Below are 13,419 nucleotides of genomic sequence, written 5' to 3' on the forward strand. Positions count from 1 at the left end.
ATGATTTACTATGATTTAAAAGGCCTAAGCAAGAAATAAAACTATAAGGCCTAAGCAAGAAATAAAGCTTCAGGCACGAGCGGATAGGATCGGAGTGCTCGGTGGGCTGTGGCTTGGAGCTCCATTGGCGGCGGTGCCATTGGCCGGGGTGCCGAGATCATGGGTTAGGATCTCCCGGTCATTGGCCTTGGGGAAAACTAGTTGTGCACGCGCGGCTTTGCCGCGGTCGGGGGTTGGCGGAGCGACGCGCGCGTGCGATCGCTGTCCAGGTAGCGATAGGCGGTCGGAGCTTGGCAGGTCCGAGGCAGCAGCGTGGCATCCTCCGGTGGGAGGAGCTTGCTCGGGATGGAGCGAAGAGATGCGTGACGCCAAGGGCGAGATAAGCACGCTCGCCTACTGGGCAGCCGGGCGTGTGAGCGATCTTGTCGTGGCAGCCGGTTGGGCGACGGTGAGCTCGCCGGTGGACAGCGGCCACACGGCGGGCGGCACACTAGCGAACGTGCGGGCGCGCTTTGGGCGCGCGGGGGAAGGGGTGCGCTCCTCGGGGCAGTCAAACAGAGCCAATTTTGGAGCCTTTTTCTCCAAACTTTTCAAAAGAATTCGTGAAACTCCAAAAGTAAAACTTGTAGACCTGACATCCGGCTTCATACTTTTACAAAAGGAGTTTGCTTGAAAATGAGACGAATTTGAAACTATGGAGTTACAAAGTTCGGCAAAACGCCGGCCTCCGGGGACTTAGGCAGATCCCGGTTTTGATGTTTTTTAGCATTTTGGCCAACTTTGGCTTAGATTTTGTGTAGCTTCTCGTTTGAATCAGGCCATAGTGTAATTGAAGGAAAAGTTCTTCGATCTTAGGACTCCAACATCTATTAAGGACTTTTCTTGAGTTCAGTTCAGATTTTTTAAGGAACAAGCTCGCCAAGATACACGCTCTGGACGTTTTCCAGACTTAGCGCTGGAATGCAAAAAGGTTGAGTTGAGAGTTTTACATGATTTTGACTAAGTTTTTGAGCAGGTTCGGTTGTGATTTGGACCTGGGTCAATGTAACAAAGTTCGAACACACTCAAGGAAATACAACTTATATTTAAGGTCTGACTTGAGGTTAGATATAGAATGGTGAGATAACAGGTTGCAAAGTTGAGGAAAAACATGAATTCCAGGACTTAGGTCATTTGTAGGGTTGTGATGTACTCCTGATTTGATTCTTATTTTTGACCTTCTCCCTCTCCAAATTAGCCAAAGTGTTATTAATAAAAGTTGTTTGAAATTAAACGTTTTACAACTCTTATTTGGACAAAAATTTAAGTTGGTAAACAGAAACTTAAGTTTTCTATTTAACTCCAAGAAGAGCTTTTTAGGGGTAATTTGGACTTTTCACCACCTCTACTTAGTGACTAACGACTTGCTTAAGTTTAACTATACCTAATTAAGATAGAGTTGTTACAGGTTTTCCCCTTGCCGCCAGAGGAACGACGATCGCCCCCACTATCGCCGCTATCGTCAGCAGTAGTACCATCTCTATGTACCACAATTTATTTAGCTCATATTTGCAAATGACTAAACTATGAACAAATTTTATTTTTCCCCACAATTTTTTAGGTCAAACATAACATATAAATGAAAAATTTCTCCATTATAGCTTATTCTAAAAATGACTAATTACATACCTCTATTTCATGTTATTATCTCTATGTACCACAATTTATCTCGCTCATATTTGCAAATGACTAAAATACGAACAAATTATATTTTTTTCCATAATTTATTTAGCTTATATTTATAAAGGACTAAACTATAAAATTTTTGCTCTAACCTCATATCAATTTCTTTGACTTAAACCAAACATAGCATCCAAAAAACTGTAGATTATTCTAAAAATCACAAATATGAGCTCTAAATAACACATACATATAATTGAAAATTTTCTCCATTGTACCTTATTCTAAAAATCACAGATTACTCTAGCTCTAAAGCATAGAAGTTAGTATGCTAACCATGTATCAAGGGAGGATGAAGTTTCTAACCTTTAGAACACTTGAATGAGTGAAATCCCCACAAAATGGTCAAAAATCCAGCAACACCTCCCCTATTTTGCCATGAATGGATGAAGCTCGAGCTGGAGGAAATGGCTCGAGCAGGAGGAAGAAGACGCCTCATTTATAGGAGGGAAGTTAGTACCGGATCTTTTGTACTGGTTGGAGCCTCCACATGATACTAAAGGCTCCCAGGCATATTAGTACCGGTTGGAGCCCCCAAGCGTACTAAAGGGGGTCAGGGGGGAGGGGTTTCTAGGGAACTAGTCGTTAGATCCGATACTAATGCTTATATTAGTACCGTGTTAAAAACCAACCGGTTCTAAATCTCGGGACGAATACCGAGTTTTCAGTGTTTTCCCGAATAAGGATATCCAACCTAGAATACAACGGGCTAGGCCGTTTTTTCATTATTTGCAAGAAAAACTAGGAATCAAGAGTTGATTTGAAGAAGAGAGGACTCACCTGAACAGCTTCTTTTCCTCGTACGGTGGCCTTGCCGTCGTGTAAGCAGGGAGTCATATGGAGTCTCTATCTTCCCCGTTGGCTGGGTTGCTCGCGATGACAAGTTAGCTACTTCCCCGGGTTTTGTTTGGAGATTTTTGCATTTTTTATTTTTAGAAAGTTGACAGAACAAATGAGAAAATTCAGTCCCTCCGTTCTAAATTGTAGGTTATTTTAATTTTTCTAGATTTATAGATATTATTATTATATCTAGGTGCATAGTAAAAAATTATATATATAGAAATGTCAAAACGACCTACAATTTGGAACGGAGGGTGTAGATTAAAATCAAAAAGGGAAAAAAAAAGTACCTTAGGACCCTCAATTTTTTAGACAAACTCCAGGACGGTGGGACAACTTTATGCTACTAAATATTAATTAAATTCATCAGCATAATAACCAGAATAATTGAAGAGTTGATCCAATGCAATGGCGTGATATCATGATCGAGTTCATGACTGAATACTTTTTCTTCAATATTTTCTACTTAAAGATTGTAATATAAACAAAATAAAGCATATTAATTACTTTTAATTATTTGTACTCTAAAATATTGTTTGGTCAATGCAATACACAATATGCGAATCGAGCGTCACTACGGGAAACCTTAAAGTCGCCGAGTGTAATTACTTCGCCGAGTGCATTTTTTCGGGCACTCGGCGAAGGACCGTTTTGCCGAGTGTAACATCAAAAACACTCGGCAAAAATAAAACACTCGGCGAACGACCGGTTTGCCGAGTGCCACCCAAAAAACACTCGGCAAACACCCAGGAGGCACTCGGCAAAGTTTGACACTCGGCAAACTGACGCCCACGTGACTTCCCCGTGCCGCCGGCGGCGCCACTCCGTGACGGACGTTAGTCTTTGCCGAGTGTCAATGGAGGGCACTCGGCAAAGGCACTAGTTTGCCGAGTGTCATGATGGGACACTCGGCAAAGTGGCCTGTATGCCGAGTGTGCACTCGGCATACTATAGGGTTTGCCGAGTGTCTTTTGACACACTCGGCAAAAAAAAAAAATTTCCCTCCTCCACCCTCCAAACTTTTTACACTCCACATGTATGGCATTTGGCACTGCATGGTAGAAGATGGACTATTTTTTGACTTGTTTGCTATATTTAATCAATTAATTTCATTTAGAGTAATTTTTTGATTTAAGTCAAATTTGAACTGCAGGTGGTTGGAATAATGGAATAATATGAGTGGAAAAATCATATTCATGTTAGTGAGTCCAAATTGAGGTCTCACCCAGAAAATGAAAAGAAATTTTGAACATTTTGCTAAGGAAACACGACTACGAACGTGTGGCCAAATGATTGTTTAATTTTCAAAAATACAAACGAAGTTTGAAAATCATGAGATTTTGCAAGATGCTATGATTTCGTATGCAGAGGTTGTGGTAAAAAATTGACAAGGTTTCGCACAAGTTTTGACATATGATGTTTAGAATTCGAAGCATCTCCGGAGAGGATTCGTAGAAGTTCAAAGGATCCGGTAAGATTTTGAGATGAATCGATAAATGTAATTCTCATTGAGTCCAAATTTTTTTTATAGGCTATAGAGAACATAGATAGGTTCATGTCAAATTTTGAGAAATTTTCAGATCCGTTTGGTAATTTTTATTCATTAATTGCACGTATATGAATTTAATAAATATAAATTAAATATGAGCTATAAATCCATGAAATAATGGAACAATATTACTTAAAAAATGGAATACGCAATGTTTAGTGAATTTGACTAGGTTTACACAAAGTTTACATACTTTTAATTAGTAAAAGTGTTGTTGCACATGCAATATAGGTAGGTGTTTGCCGAGTGTCGCAGTAGGGCACTCGGCAAAGACATTGTTTGCCGAGTGTCATAAATAGGGCACTCGGCAAAGATTAACCCGGGTCCACGTGACAGCGTCAGTACGCAATTCGGGGAAAAAAACTGCACTTTGCCGAGTGCCCTTGATCTAGCACTCGACACACCCTTTGCCGAGTGCTAGATCAGGGGCACTCGGCAAAGGTTACCCGGGGTCCACGTGACAGCCTCAGTACGCAATTCAATTCGGGGAAAAAACTATACTTTGCCGAGTGCCATGGATCTAGCACTCGGCAAAGGGTGTGCCGAGTGCTAGATCAACAGCACTCGGCAAAGGGACCGACAATGAAATCGGCTAAGTCCCGTCCGCCCGCCCCGCACATACACGCACACATACAGGCCCCGCTGACCGCCCGCGCCGCACGCTCCCCCGGCCGCCTGCCCCGCTAGCCGCCCGCGCCGCCCGCCGCCGCCGCCCCACGCCGCCCGCCTGCCCCACGCCGCCCGCCCCACGCCGCCGCCGCGCGCCACCCGCCCCGCCGCCGCCCGCGCCGCCCGCCCCGACGCCGCCCGCGCCGCCCTGGCCCGACGCCGCCCCCGGCCCGCGCCGCCCGCGGCCGGCCCTGGCCGCCCGACGCCGTCCCGGCCTGACGCCGCCCCGGCCGCCACCGGCCCGCGCCGCCCGCGGCCGGCCCCGGCCGCCCCTGGCCGTCCCGCGCCGGCCGGCCCCGACCCCCGGCCCCGACCCCAGGCCGCGCCCCCGCCGCCGCCCCGCGCCCGCTCCTCCGTCACCCCTCCGGTAAGTTTATGTTGCCGCTACACATCATAAATTAGAGTATGCATGAAAATTGGAAATTAGAAATTAAATGTTGAAAATACTAGAGAGGTGGTAGGATGTGGTAGCATTTATTTTATAAATTAGAGGTATGGATTTAGAAAATTCGAGAAGAAGGAAGAGTAGAAATTACAAAATGTTGAAAAGAATAGAGGTGTGGTTGGTTGTGGTTGTGGTTGTTGGCCATCGTGCCAACTCTTTGGTGAGATTGTGGTTGTCGGCCATCGTGCCGTTTATTATGTTGCAGGTTTTGGAAACCTCCCTGTGCAGGGGAGATGCTGCCGGAATTTTGACTTAAACAGTGCTTTGTTTCTTTTGTTGCAGGAGAGGCTTACAAGGACCGTCCTCGACTCGTCACTTTGCAGGATAGCAAGGAAGGCACAAGAGGAGATTAAGGCGCAGATGGAGGAAATGCGGCGGAGGATGGAGGAGGAAAACCGGATTAGGATGGAGCAGATGTTCCAGTACATGCAGAACTTTGCTACGAGCATGGGACAGTCTTTGCCTCCGCCACCGCCGATGATGTTCCCTCCGCCTCAGCCACCCACGACTACTCCTGTGAGTCACTTGACACATTGTGCTTAAGATTCAATAGTTTAAATTTGACAACTTTAGATGTTACCTCAGAATGTCCTATCCTATGTGCAGAATCAATCGGCGGCTTCGAATAATGAAGATCAAGATTTGTCGCAGTGGTCTCCTTGGCCTCCACGGAAGTAGACTTGATTGTGAACAATGTGGAAACTAAATTGTGAGAAGAACTTGGATTTATGGATTATTTCGTGCTTATGTTGAACTATGCCTGTGGTGTTTATGAATTATGCCTGTGGTTGTGAATTATCCATGTGGTTGTTTATTACAAATGCCTGTGATATGTGTATTGTGAATTGAGAGGGGTCCGTTATACGTGGCAAAATATCGAAAAAGGGGCGGTTCTGGTCACTTTGCCGAGTGTTACACTCGGCAAAGAGGGGCCTTTGCCGAGTGCCGTGACCATAGCACTCGGCAAAGGGGCATTTCCCAGGTGTAGGAAAGGTCCTTTGCCGAGTGCTATGGTCAAGGCACTCGGCAAAGGGGCATTGTTTGCCGAGTGCTACGGTCAGGGCACTCGGCAAAGGGGGCCGGTTAGCCGAGTGCCCGGGACCCGGCACACGGCAAAAGGCGCCGGCTTTGCCGAGTGCCCGGGAGCCGGCACTCGGCAAAGAGACCGTGTTTGCCGAGTGCCAGGCGCCTGACACTCGGCAAACTCCCGGTCTTTGCCGAGTGTTGGCACTCGGCAAAGAGCCGGTGTTTGCCGAGTGCCTCCCGTTTGGCACTCGGCAAACCCGCCGTTACCCCGACGCCGTCAGTCCGCAATTCGCCGAGTACATCTTTTCGCCGAGTGTTTTTTGGCCGTCGGCAACATGTTTGCCGAGTGTTCAAGTTTTGACACTCGGCGAACTATTCTTTGCCGACACAAAATTTGCCGTGTGCTCTTTGCTGAGTGTTACACTCGGCAAAGGCTTTGTCGAGTGTTTTTAGGCCTTTGCCGAGGGCACTCGGCAAAGGTTCTGTTTCCCGTAGTGCGTACCTCAGTTGGTTATATTTCTTATATGGTGAAATCTCTCCACCTCAATCCCAATTATCTGTCGGCATAGTCTTTCATAGGTGTTATAAGAGTAGAATGTGAATGTGAGTGTGCGTCCGTGCATGCGAGGGGGAAATTTCAATAGCAATATACTAGTACGAAGAAAATCAAATGATTGTCCCGATCCATGATCAAATTTTTGTGGCAAGCGAAATTATTGTTCGCACAAAATTGCAGTACTGTTCATCGACATACCACCTTTTTAACCCGGATTTTGGCAGAAATTTCGCGAATTTCGGTACTTCAAGTGAGGACGAGAAAACGGTGAAAACGAAATTAAGAACATGCCCTCGATCTATTCAATTGCACATTAGATCAAGCAGATATAAAATTATACAGGTACTTTACTAATCCTGTCATGTCCTACGTGACGTTGTCTCTTTTGTGTTCGCACTTGGTACATGTTGATCGATTGCCTCCGGTGCGCACAATGATTCCTGCCGGGTGCCAGATGTTGGAGAACAATGATGCACGCCGCTGGAGAACTGGGGAAAGGGCACACGCATGATATCGATGCCAAGACGTCCGGCGCAAGTATGCCCAGGATGTCAGGCACGTTGCCAAAGTGAAGCTCCGTGTCGGCCGTCGCGACTACGTGTCCATGACACTCGCAGCTTTGCCTTTTCTCCTGATCGATCATTCCACACGGCTCCATCGATGCTTCCTCTCCTGCTACGTGCGTGCATGACAACTTTAATTCGAAAGATGGTTTGATTTTATGTGGCCTACATGGTTCAACGGCTACAAAATAAACTAGTCAAGGCCATCATTTTGACAAGAATAAGACTTGTTTCCTCAAAAAAAAAAGAATAAAAGACTTGTATGTCTTTCTCGAGGTTGTATATAAATGTGTCTCGTCCGTTCGTCTCTGCGTCGGAGTCGAGTCATAGGAGGGAAGGAAAAAAAAGGCAGCTAGAGACACAATCCTCCGTAGATTTGCTTGGCTGAGCTGAGACCTGAGAGCGAGCTCAAGAAAGTCTCGCTCGAGAGCATCCTCTAGAATGGTCATGGGAAAGCAAGGAGCGGCATTGCTTGCGTTGATCTTGGCATCTGCGCTTGTTGGCCTCGCAGCCGGCGGCAACTTCTACGAGGAGTGCGACGCGACTTGGGAGCCCCAGAACTGCTGGGCCTACGATGATGGCAACAGGCTCTCCCTCGCCCTCGTCAGCAACTCGTCAGGTTAAAATAATCTAATCGATCCATCGCTTGCTAATAGTGTTACTACTGGGTTTAAGCTTTTGATGTCAAGATCAATCGTCTGATCAAGACTATGTTGATCGATCACTTGTGCAAACAATTGATCACTGCATGTACATGCAGGCTCGATGATCCGGTCGAAGAAGCAGTTCGTCTACGGCACCGTGTCCACCATGATCCAGCTTGTCCCCGGCGACTCCGCCGGCACCGTCACAACCTACTACGTGAGTGAGAGAAATTAAACCAATCCACATCGAGCGATCTGATCTGCGTTCAAGCACGGTGTTCATTCTGAAATGTATCAAAGTCCACCAAGGTTTAGTTGCTTCCCTTTCCATTTCCGTGCAGATGTCGTCGCTCGGCGACAACCACGACGAGATCGACTACGAGTTCCTGGGCAACGTGACCGGGCAGCCCTACACCATCCACACCAACGTCTACGCCGCCGGCGTCGGCAACAAGGAGATGCAGTTCAAGCCCTGGTTCGACCCCACCGCCGGCTACCACAACTACACCATCTCCTGGGCTCCCTGCATGATCGTGTTCGTAATCGATTGATCAAATGCAACATTACTCGATCGCTTCGAGCAACAATTAATTGGTGATTGATCAACCAAGTCATGTTTCTACTTGCAGTTGGTACATCGACGGCGTCCCCATCCGTGCGTTCCGCAACTACGAGGCGAGCCACGGCGTGGCGTTCCCGACGAGCCAGCCCATGTACGCCTACTCCAGCATCTGGGCGGCGGAGGACTGGGCCACGCAGGGCGGCCGCGTCAAGGCCGACTGGTCCAAGGCGCCCTTCGTCGCCAGCTACCACGGCATCGACCTCGACGTCTGCGAGTGCTACGGCGGCGGCAGCTGCGTCGCCGGCTGCGCAGCGGCGTTCGGTGACGCGGGGCGCTACTACTGCAGCCTGAACGCCACGCAGGTGGGGAAGATGCAGTGGGTGCAGGGCAACTACAGGATCTACGACTACTGCGCCGACCCCAAGCGGTGGATCAACGGCCAGGAGCCGGTCGAGTGCGGCCTGGCGCAGTACTGATGAGTGATGATCGAAGAGGCTGAAGAAAAACATTTGTGATCAAGGGAGAATCGTTTAGTTGCATTATTGCCAATAGGCAACCATAGTTTGATAGCAAATTCCCTTTCCTGCGTAATGCGAATTCCAGTTTCAACTTATTTGTATTGGTCTTGTGCTTTGGTTTTGCTCTTGTATGATCATATATATGAATTTTGGGAATAATTATTGATTTATTGTTTCATTTACGTCATTTGCTTGTACTACGACAGAAACCATGTTTTAATACACGAGTTAATTAGAAGCATCTGTGGACTGGACAGTGAGAGCAGTAATAGAGCCCGTTGTGCTTTGTTCATGGAACTTTTGTCCAACGAATTATGAGTCCCGTGTCATGATCGTTTCTTTGAATAAGCCTGTATGTACAGCACGACAGCAGGCATGTTGGACTAAGCTGCTAGATCTTTCTGACCAATTCCATTTTGATAATTCAGAATCCATGCAATTAGACAATTATATCATTTATTGTTGGTGCTCACCTCGCTCACGTTTTACTACTTATTGTAACTCACATCTCATACTCATACACTACAACTTCTTTTCTTACTAGGATTAGAGACTAAGAGGGGGAAGAGGTATTTATATGTACACACAGTCTGAAAACATAACTTTGTGCTTCGATTTTGGATCTAATTAAGTAACTGCGGTGATGCTTCTTATTTATGATTCCCGAAGAGATAATTGCATAATGTTGGCGGATGCATTCTGATCGTCTATAGGAAAATGCTATGAGAGCATCTTCAGTAGAATTGGTAAAATTGGAGACCAAAAATACTTTTAGGTATAGGAAAGAGAAAAATTTGGGTACTCCAAAGTTGTTTTTTCCAACGGTATACCTATACTGCTCTACCGATTTTCATGATATAAGTAGGGCCCACGAGTCAGTGACTTGTGCATCTCCTCTTCCCCATTCGTCTTATTCCCCCAACCGTGCCACTGCTAACGGAGCCGAGCGGGGTAGTGGTAGCGCGGGGCTCGAGCTCGCCTACGCGGCGGAGCACGCCCTTGCCCTTCCCCAGCCGCACCGCTCCTCCGCACATGCCACTGCTCGCCCTGTGCTGTGCCGCTTCGACCGCGCCGCTGCTCGCCCTGTGCTACCGGTGCCTCACCTCTGCCCACGCCACTGCTCGCCACGCCCCGTGTTGATCGCGCAGCTCACCCCGCCTCGCGTCTCCACCCCAAATCGACATAGGCGTCTACTCATCCACCACCCTCCGCTTCAAATAATCAAATCGACGATGTCCCTGCACCTCCAGCCCAAATCGAGCTCAGAATCAACCTCCTGGCCAAATAGACGCACTCGAGCTCATCTACACATGCTCCACCTCGAGCTGTTGCTTGCACGAGCTGGGGCTTGCCGACGGTGCCTCGACCGCGCTGCGGAGCATGCTCGCACTGAGGCTGGGCTGGCGGCGCCTCCTCCACGCGGAGGAGCATGCTCGTGCCGTAGCTATCCCGCGGAGCCTCGCCAGCACGACAGAGCTCGACTACACGGCAAAGCAAGCATGCGCTGGGGCTGGGCTAGTGGAACCTCTCATGCGTGGTGGAGCACACCAACGTTGGGGCTGGGCCGGTGGAGTCAAGCACATCGATGGCGGAATCGAGCATGGGAATGCCTGAATCGAGCTCTAAGGTGGACTTCCATGGTGGTGCCAGCAATAGGAGGTGGGTAGGATGCGGCGGCGCGGGACAAAGGGGATGGAGGTGACGCGAGAAACCTCCGACCATTAGTAGTTGGAGGTTTCTCCCATGTATAGATGTACATGTAGCCCGCAGCCCGATAGCCCGACACGAACCCCATCTTTTTAGCCCGGACCTAACTCGACCCAGCCCGTAAGTCTTCGAACTTGGGCTGGCTCAGCCCGCATGCTCATTTCGGGCATGGGCCGGCGGGCGGCATGGCCTGGCACGAAAGTGAACCACCGGTCGTTGCCGACCCGTCAAGCGAACAGTCGGCTAGCCCAGGCAGCCCACCATTCCACCAACGGTCGGGAGGGGGCCATATATAAGCCCCCCGCGGCCAGCCGCGCCCCTCTCAGCCTCTCCGCAAACCCTACCGGCCTACCCCATTCTCCCATCTACCTGCCGCCTCCTCACCTCGACTTCGACTCCTCCGCTCTAGGCTCCTCGCTTCCTCGGCTCCTCCCATCCCATCCCGCACCCGCAGTCCCGCGTCCCGGCGAAGGCCGACGGTGACCGGCACGCCGCCTCCTCACCTCGACTCCTCCGCTCCCAACTCACCTCCTCCGCGCCTCCGCCTGGCCGCCTTCCTGGTGCCTTGCTAGCTTGCCACCAGCACCGCCTCCTTGCCTCGACTCCTCTGCTCCCCGCTCCTCGCCTCCTCCCATTCCACCTCCCTGGATCTGGATCTAAATTCTCCTGATCCTCTCCTTGTTCTCTTGATCTTGTTCCCGCTGTCCTCTCTGGCTCCGGGCTGTGGCGTCGCAGGTATGTAGATCCTCCTGATCCTTTTCTTGTTCTTCTGATGTAGATCCTCTTGATCGTGTTCTTATTTTTCTGATCCTCTTCTTGCAAGTAACTGTCTTCTTCTCCTGCTCCAGGATCTGGCGTCGCAGGTAACTGTCTTCTTCCTTGTTGTCCTCCTGATCCCCTTATTGTTCTGTTGATCCTCTTGTTGTTCCTAATCTTGTTCTCTTGTTTTTCTTGCAGGTATCCGTCACCCGTCGGGTGCCACGCGCCGTTGAGTGACGGAGCTGTTAAGGCCTAGGGATGCTCGGCTGCCGCCTGCCACAAGAGGTCGTCGTGATGGACAAGAACTACACCATCAATGATGACCTAAGGGCCTGTGGCCTGCCAGGTAACTTCTTTATAATCCTCTTCTTGTTCTTGTTCTCCTGATCATCTTCTTGTTCATCTTCTTGTTCTTGTCTTCCTGATCCTCTTCTTGTTCTATTCTGCCAGGCAACGATGAGGACGACGTGGCTGCTGGAGCCGTGGCACTCTTCGGTAGCTCTGCTGCTCCCGTCAATATGGATGCTATCGGTGCCGGAGGTTCTGCCCCATCTTCTACCTCGACTACATCAACGGGCACTAGTGTCCGCAAGGGGAAGCGGCGATCTTCTGGCCAGAACGACTTTGAGGAGTTGTTCGAGGAAGGTGCCAACGGTAAGAAGGTAAGGTATGCTGCCAAGTGCCATCATTGTTCTTACATTCTTACTGGCCGGTCTTGTGCTGGTACCGGGCATTTGCTCCGGCACCAGAAGATGTGCTTGGCTAAACAAAACCATTCTTCTCTTATTCAGTCGCAACTGCAATTCAATTCTGATAGCTCAATTGTTAATTAGGAATACAAGCCTGATCTTGCTCGTAAAGAATTGTGCCGGTTGATTGCTAGACTTGATCTACCCCTAGGCTTTGGTGAGACAGAGGCATTTGTGGAGTACATCCAGTGTGCTCATAACCCTCGTTTTGCTAAAGTTACTAGACAGACCACTTCTAGAGATCTTACCAAGTACTTTGCCGAGCGTCGTGTTTCTCTTCTTGATACTTTGAAGTCTCATGTTTCTTCTGTCTGTCTTACTTCTGATATTTGGTATGGCAATGCTAAGGAGGATTATCTTAGTGTTATTGCACATTTTGTTTTTGCTGATTGGGAATTAGAGAAGAGAGTCATTGCTGTTATGTTGATTGATTGCTCCCATTCTGGTGTTAACATTGCTGAGCATATTGAACAAGTAGTTTCTGAGTTTGGTTTACAGGATAAAATTTTCTCTGTCACACTTGACAATGCTTTTGCTAATACTTCTGCCATATCCACACTTTTTCTAAATTTGTTGGTTATCTAGGTCTTTTTCCTCTTGACGGGCTATGGGCCGACACGACACGTAAAAATGGCTGGGCTCTTCAGGCTGGCCTGACGCAAAAAAGGCCTCACGGGCCTGTGCGGGCCGCTAGTAAGGCCCGTGGGCTGGCACGGCATGGCACGACAGGGTTGTCGTGACAGGCTAGGCCCTACACGAAAATGAACGGGCAATGCCGGGCCTGTGCCGGACCGGGTCGGGCGGTCCGAATGTACATCTATACTCCTATGTACAGAAAGAGAATATGGCGATCCACCTTTTGGATTGGTATATTTGGATTACGGAGAGAGAAATTTAGTTCATAGTCTAAAATAGCAATCCATACATGACATCTTCTGGAGCATTTTTTTGACGATTTTCAGGTATTCTGGCATACAGGTCATCTGCTGGAGCAGTTTTTTTGATGATTTTTATGTATTCTCGTAGTTTATAGGGACTACAATCCATCATACCAACTCTACTGGATGCCCCGGGTCTATCTAAAGTCAACGTAACATCTTTTGCCTCCAACCT

The 13,419-nt window shown here is 48.6% G+C and overlaps 1 protein-coding gene and 1 long non-coding RNA gene across 2 annotated transcripts; both read left to right on the forward strand.

Annotated features, from left to right (window-relative positions):
* The first annotated feature begins 5,584 nt into the window (after window positions 1–5,584).
* On the forward strand, window positions 5,585–5,979 carry LOC140221362 (uncharacterized). The gene is made up of 2 exons (XR_011897129.1): window positions 5,585–5,738; window positions 5,829–5,979. It is a non-coding gene; the product is annotated as an uncharacterized lncRNA (long non-coding RNA).
* Window positions 5,980–7,666: 1,687 nt separating this feature from the next.
* Window positions 7,667–9,273, forward strand: LOC117843810 (xyloglucan endotransglucosylase protein 7). The gene is made up of 4 exons (XM_034724529.2): window positions 7,667–7,986; window positions 8,128–8,228; window positions 8,353–8,546; window positions 8,641–9,273. Exons 1-4 carry the CDS (start codon window positions 7,809–7,811, stop codon window positions 9,047–9,049), a joined length of 882 nt encoding a protein of 293 aa, XP_034580420.1. The 5' UTR covers window positions 7,667–7,808; the 3' UTR covers window positions 9,050–9,273.
* Window positions 9,274–13,419: the final 4,146 nt, after the last annotated feature.

The sequence above is a fragment of the Setaria viridis genome, chromosome 1 (assembly GCF_005286985.2).
Source record: "Setaria viridis chromosome 1, Setaria_viridis_v4.0, whole genome shotgun sequence".
In the NCBI taxonomy this organism is placed as follows: Eukaryota; Viridiplantae; Streptophyta; class Magnoliopsida; order Poales; family Poaceae; genus Setaria; species Setaria viridis.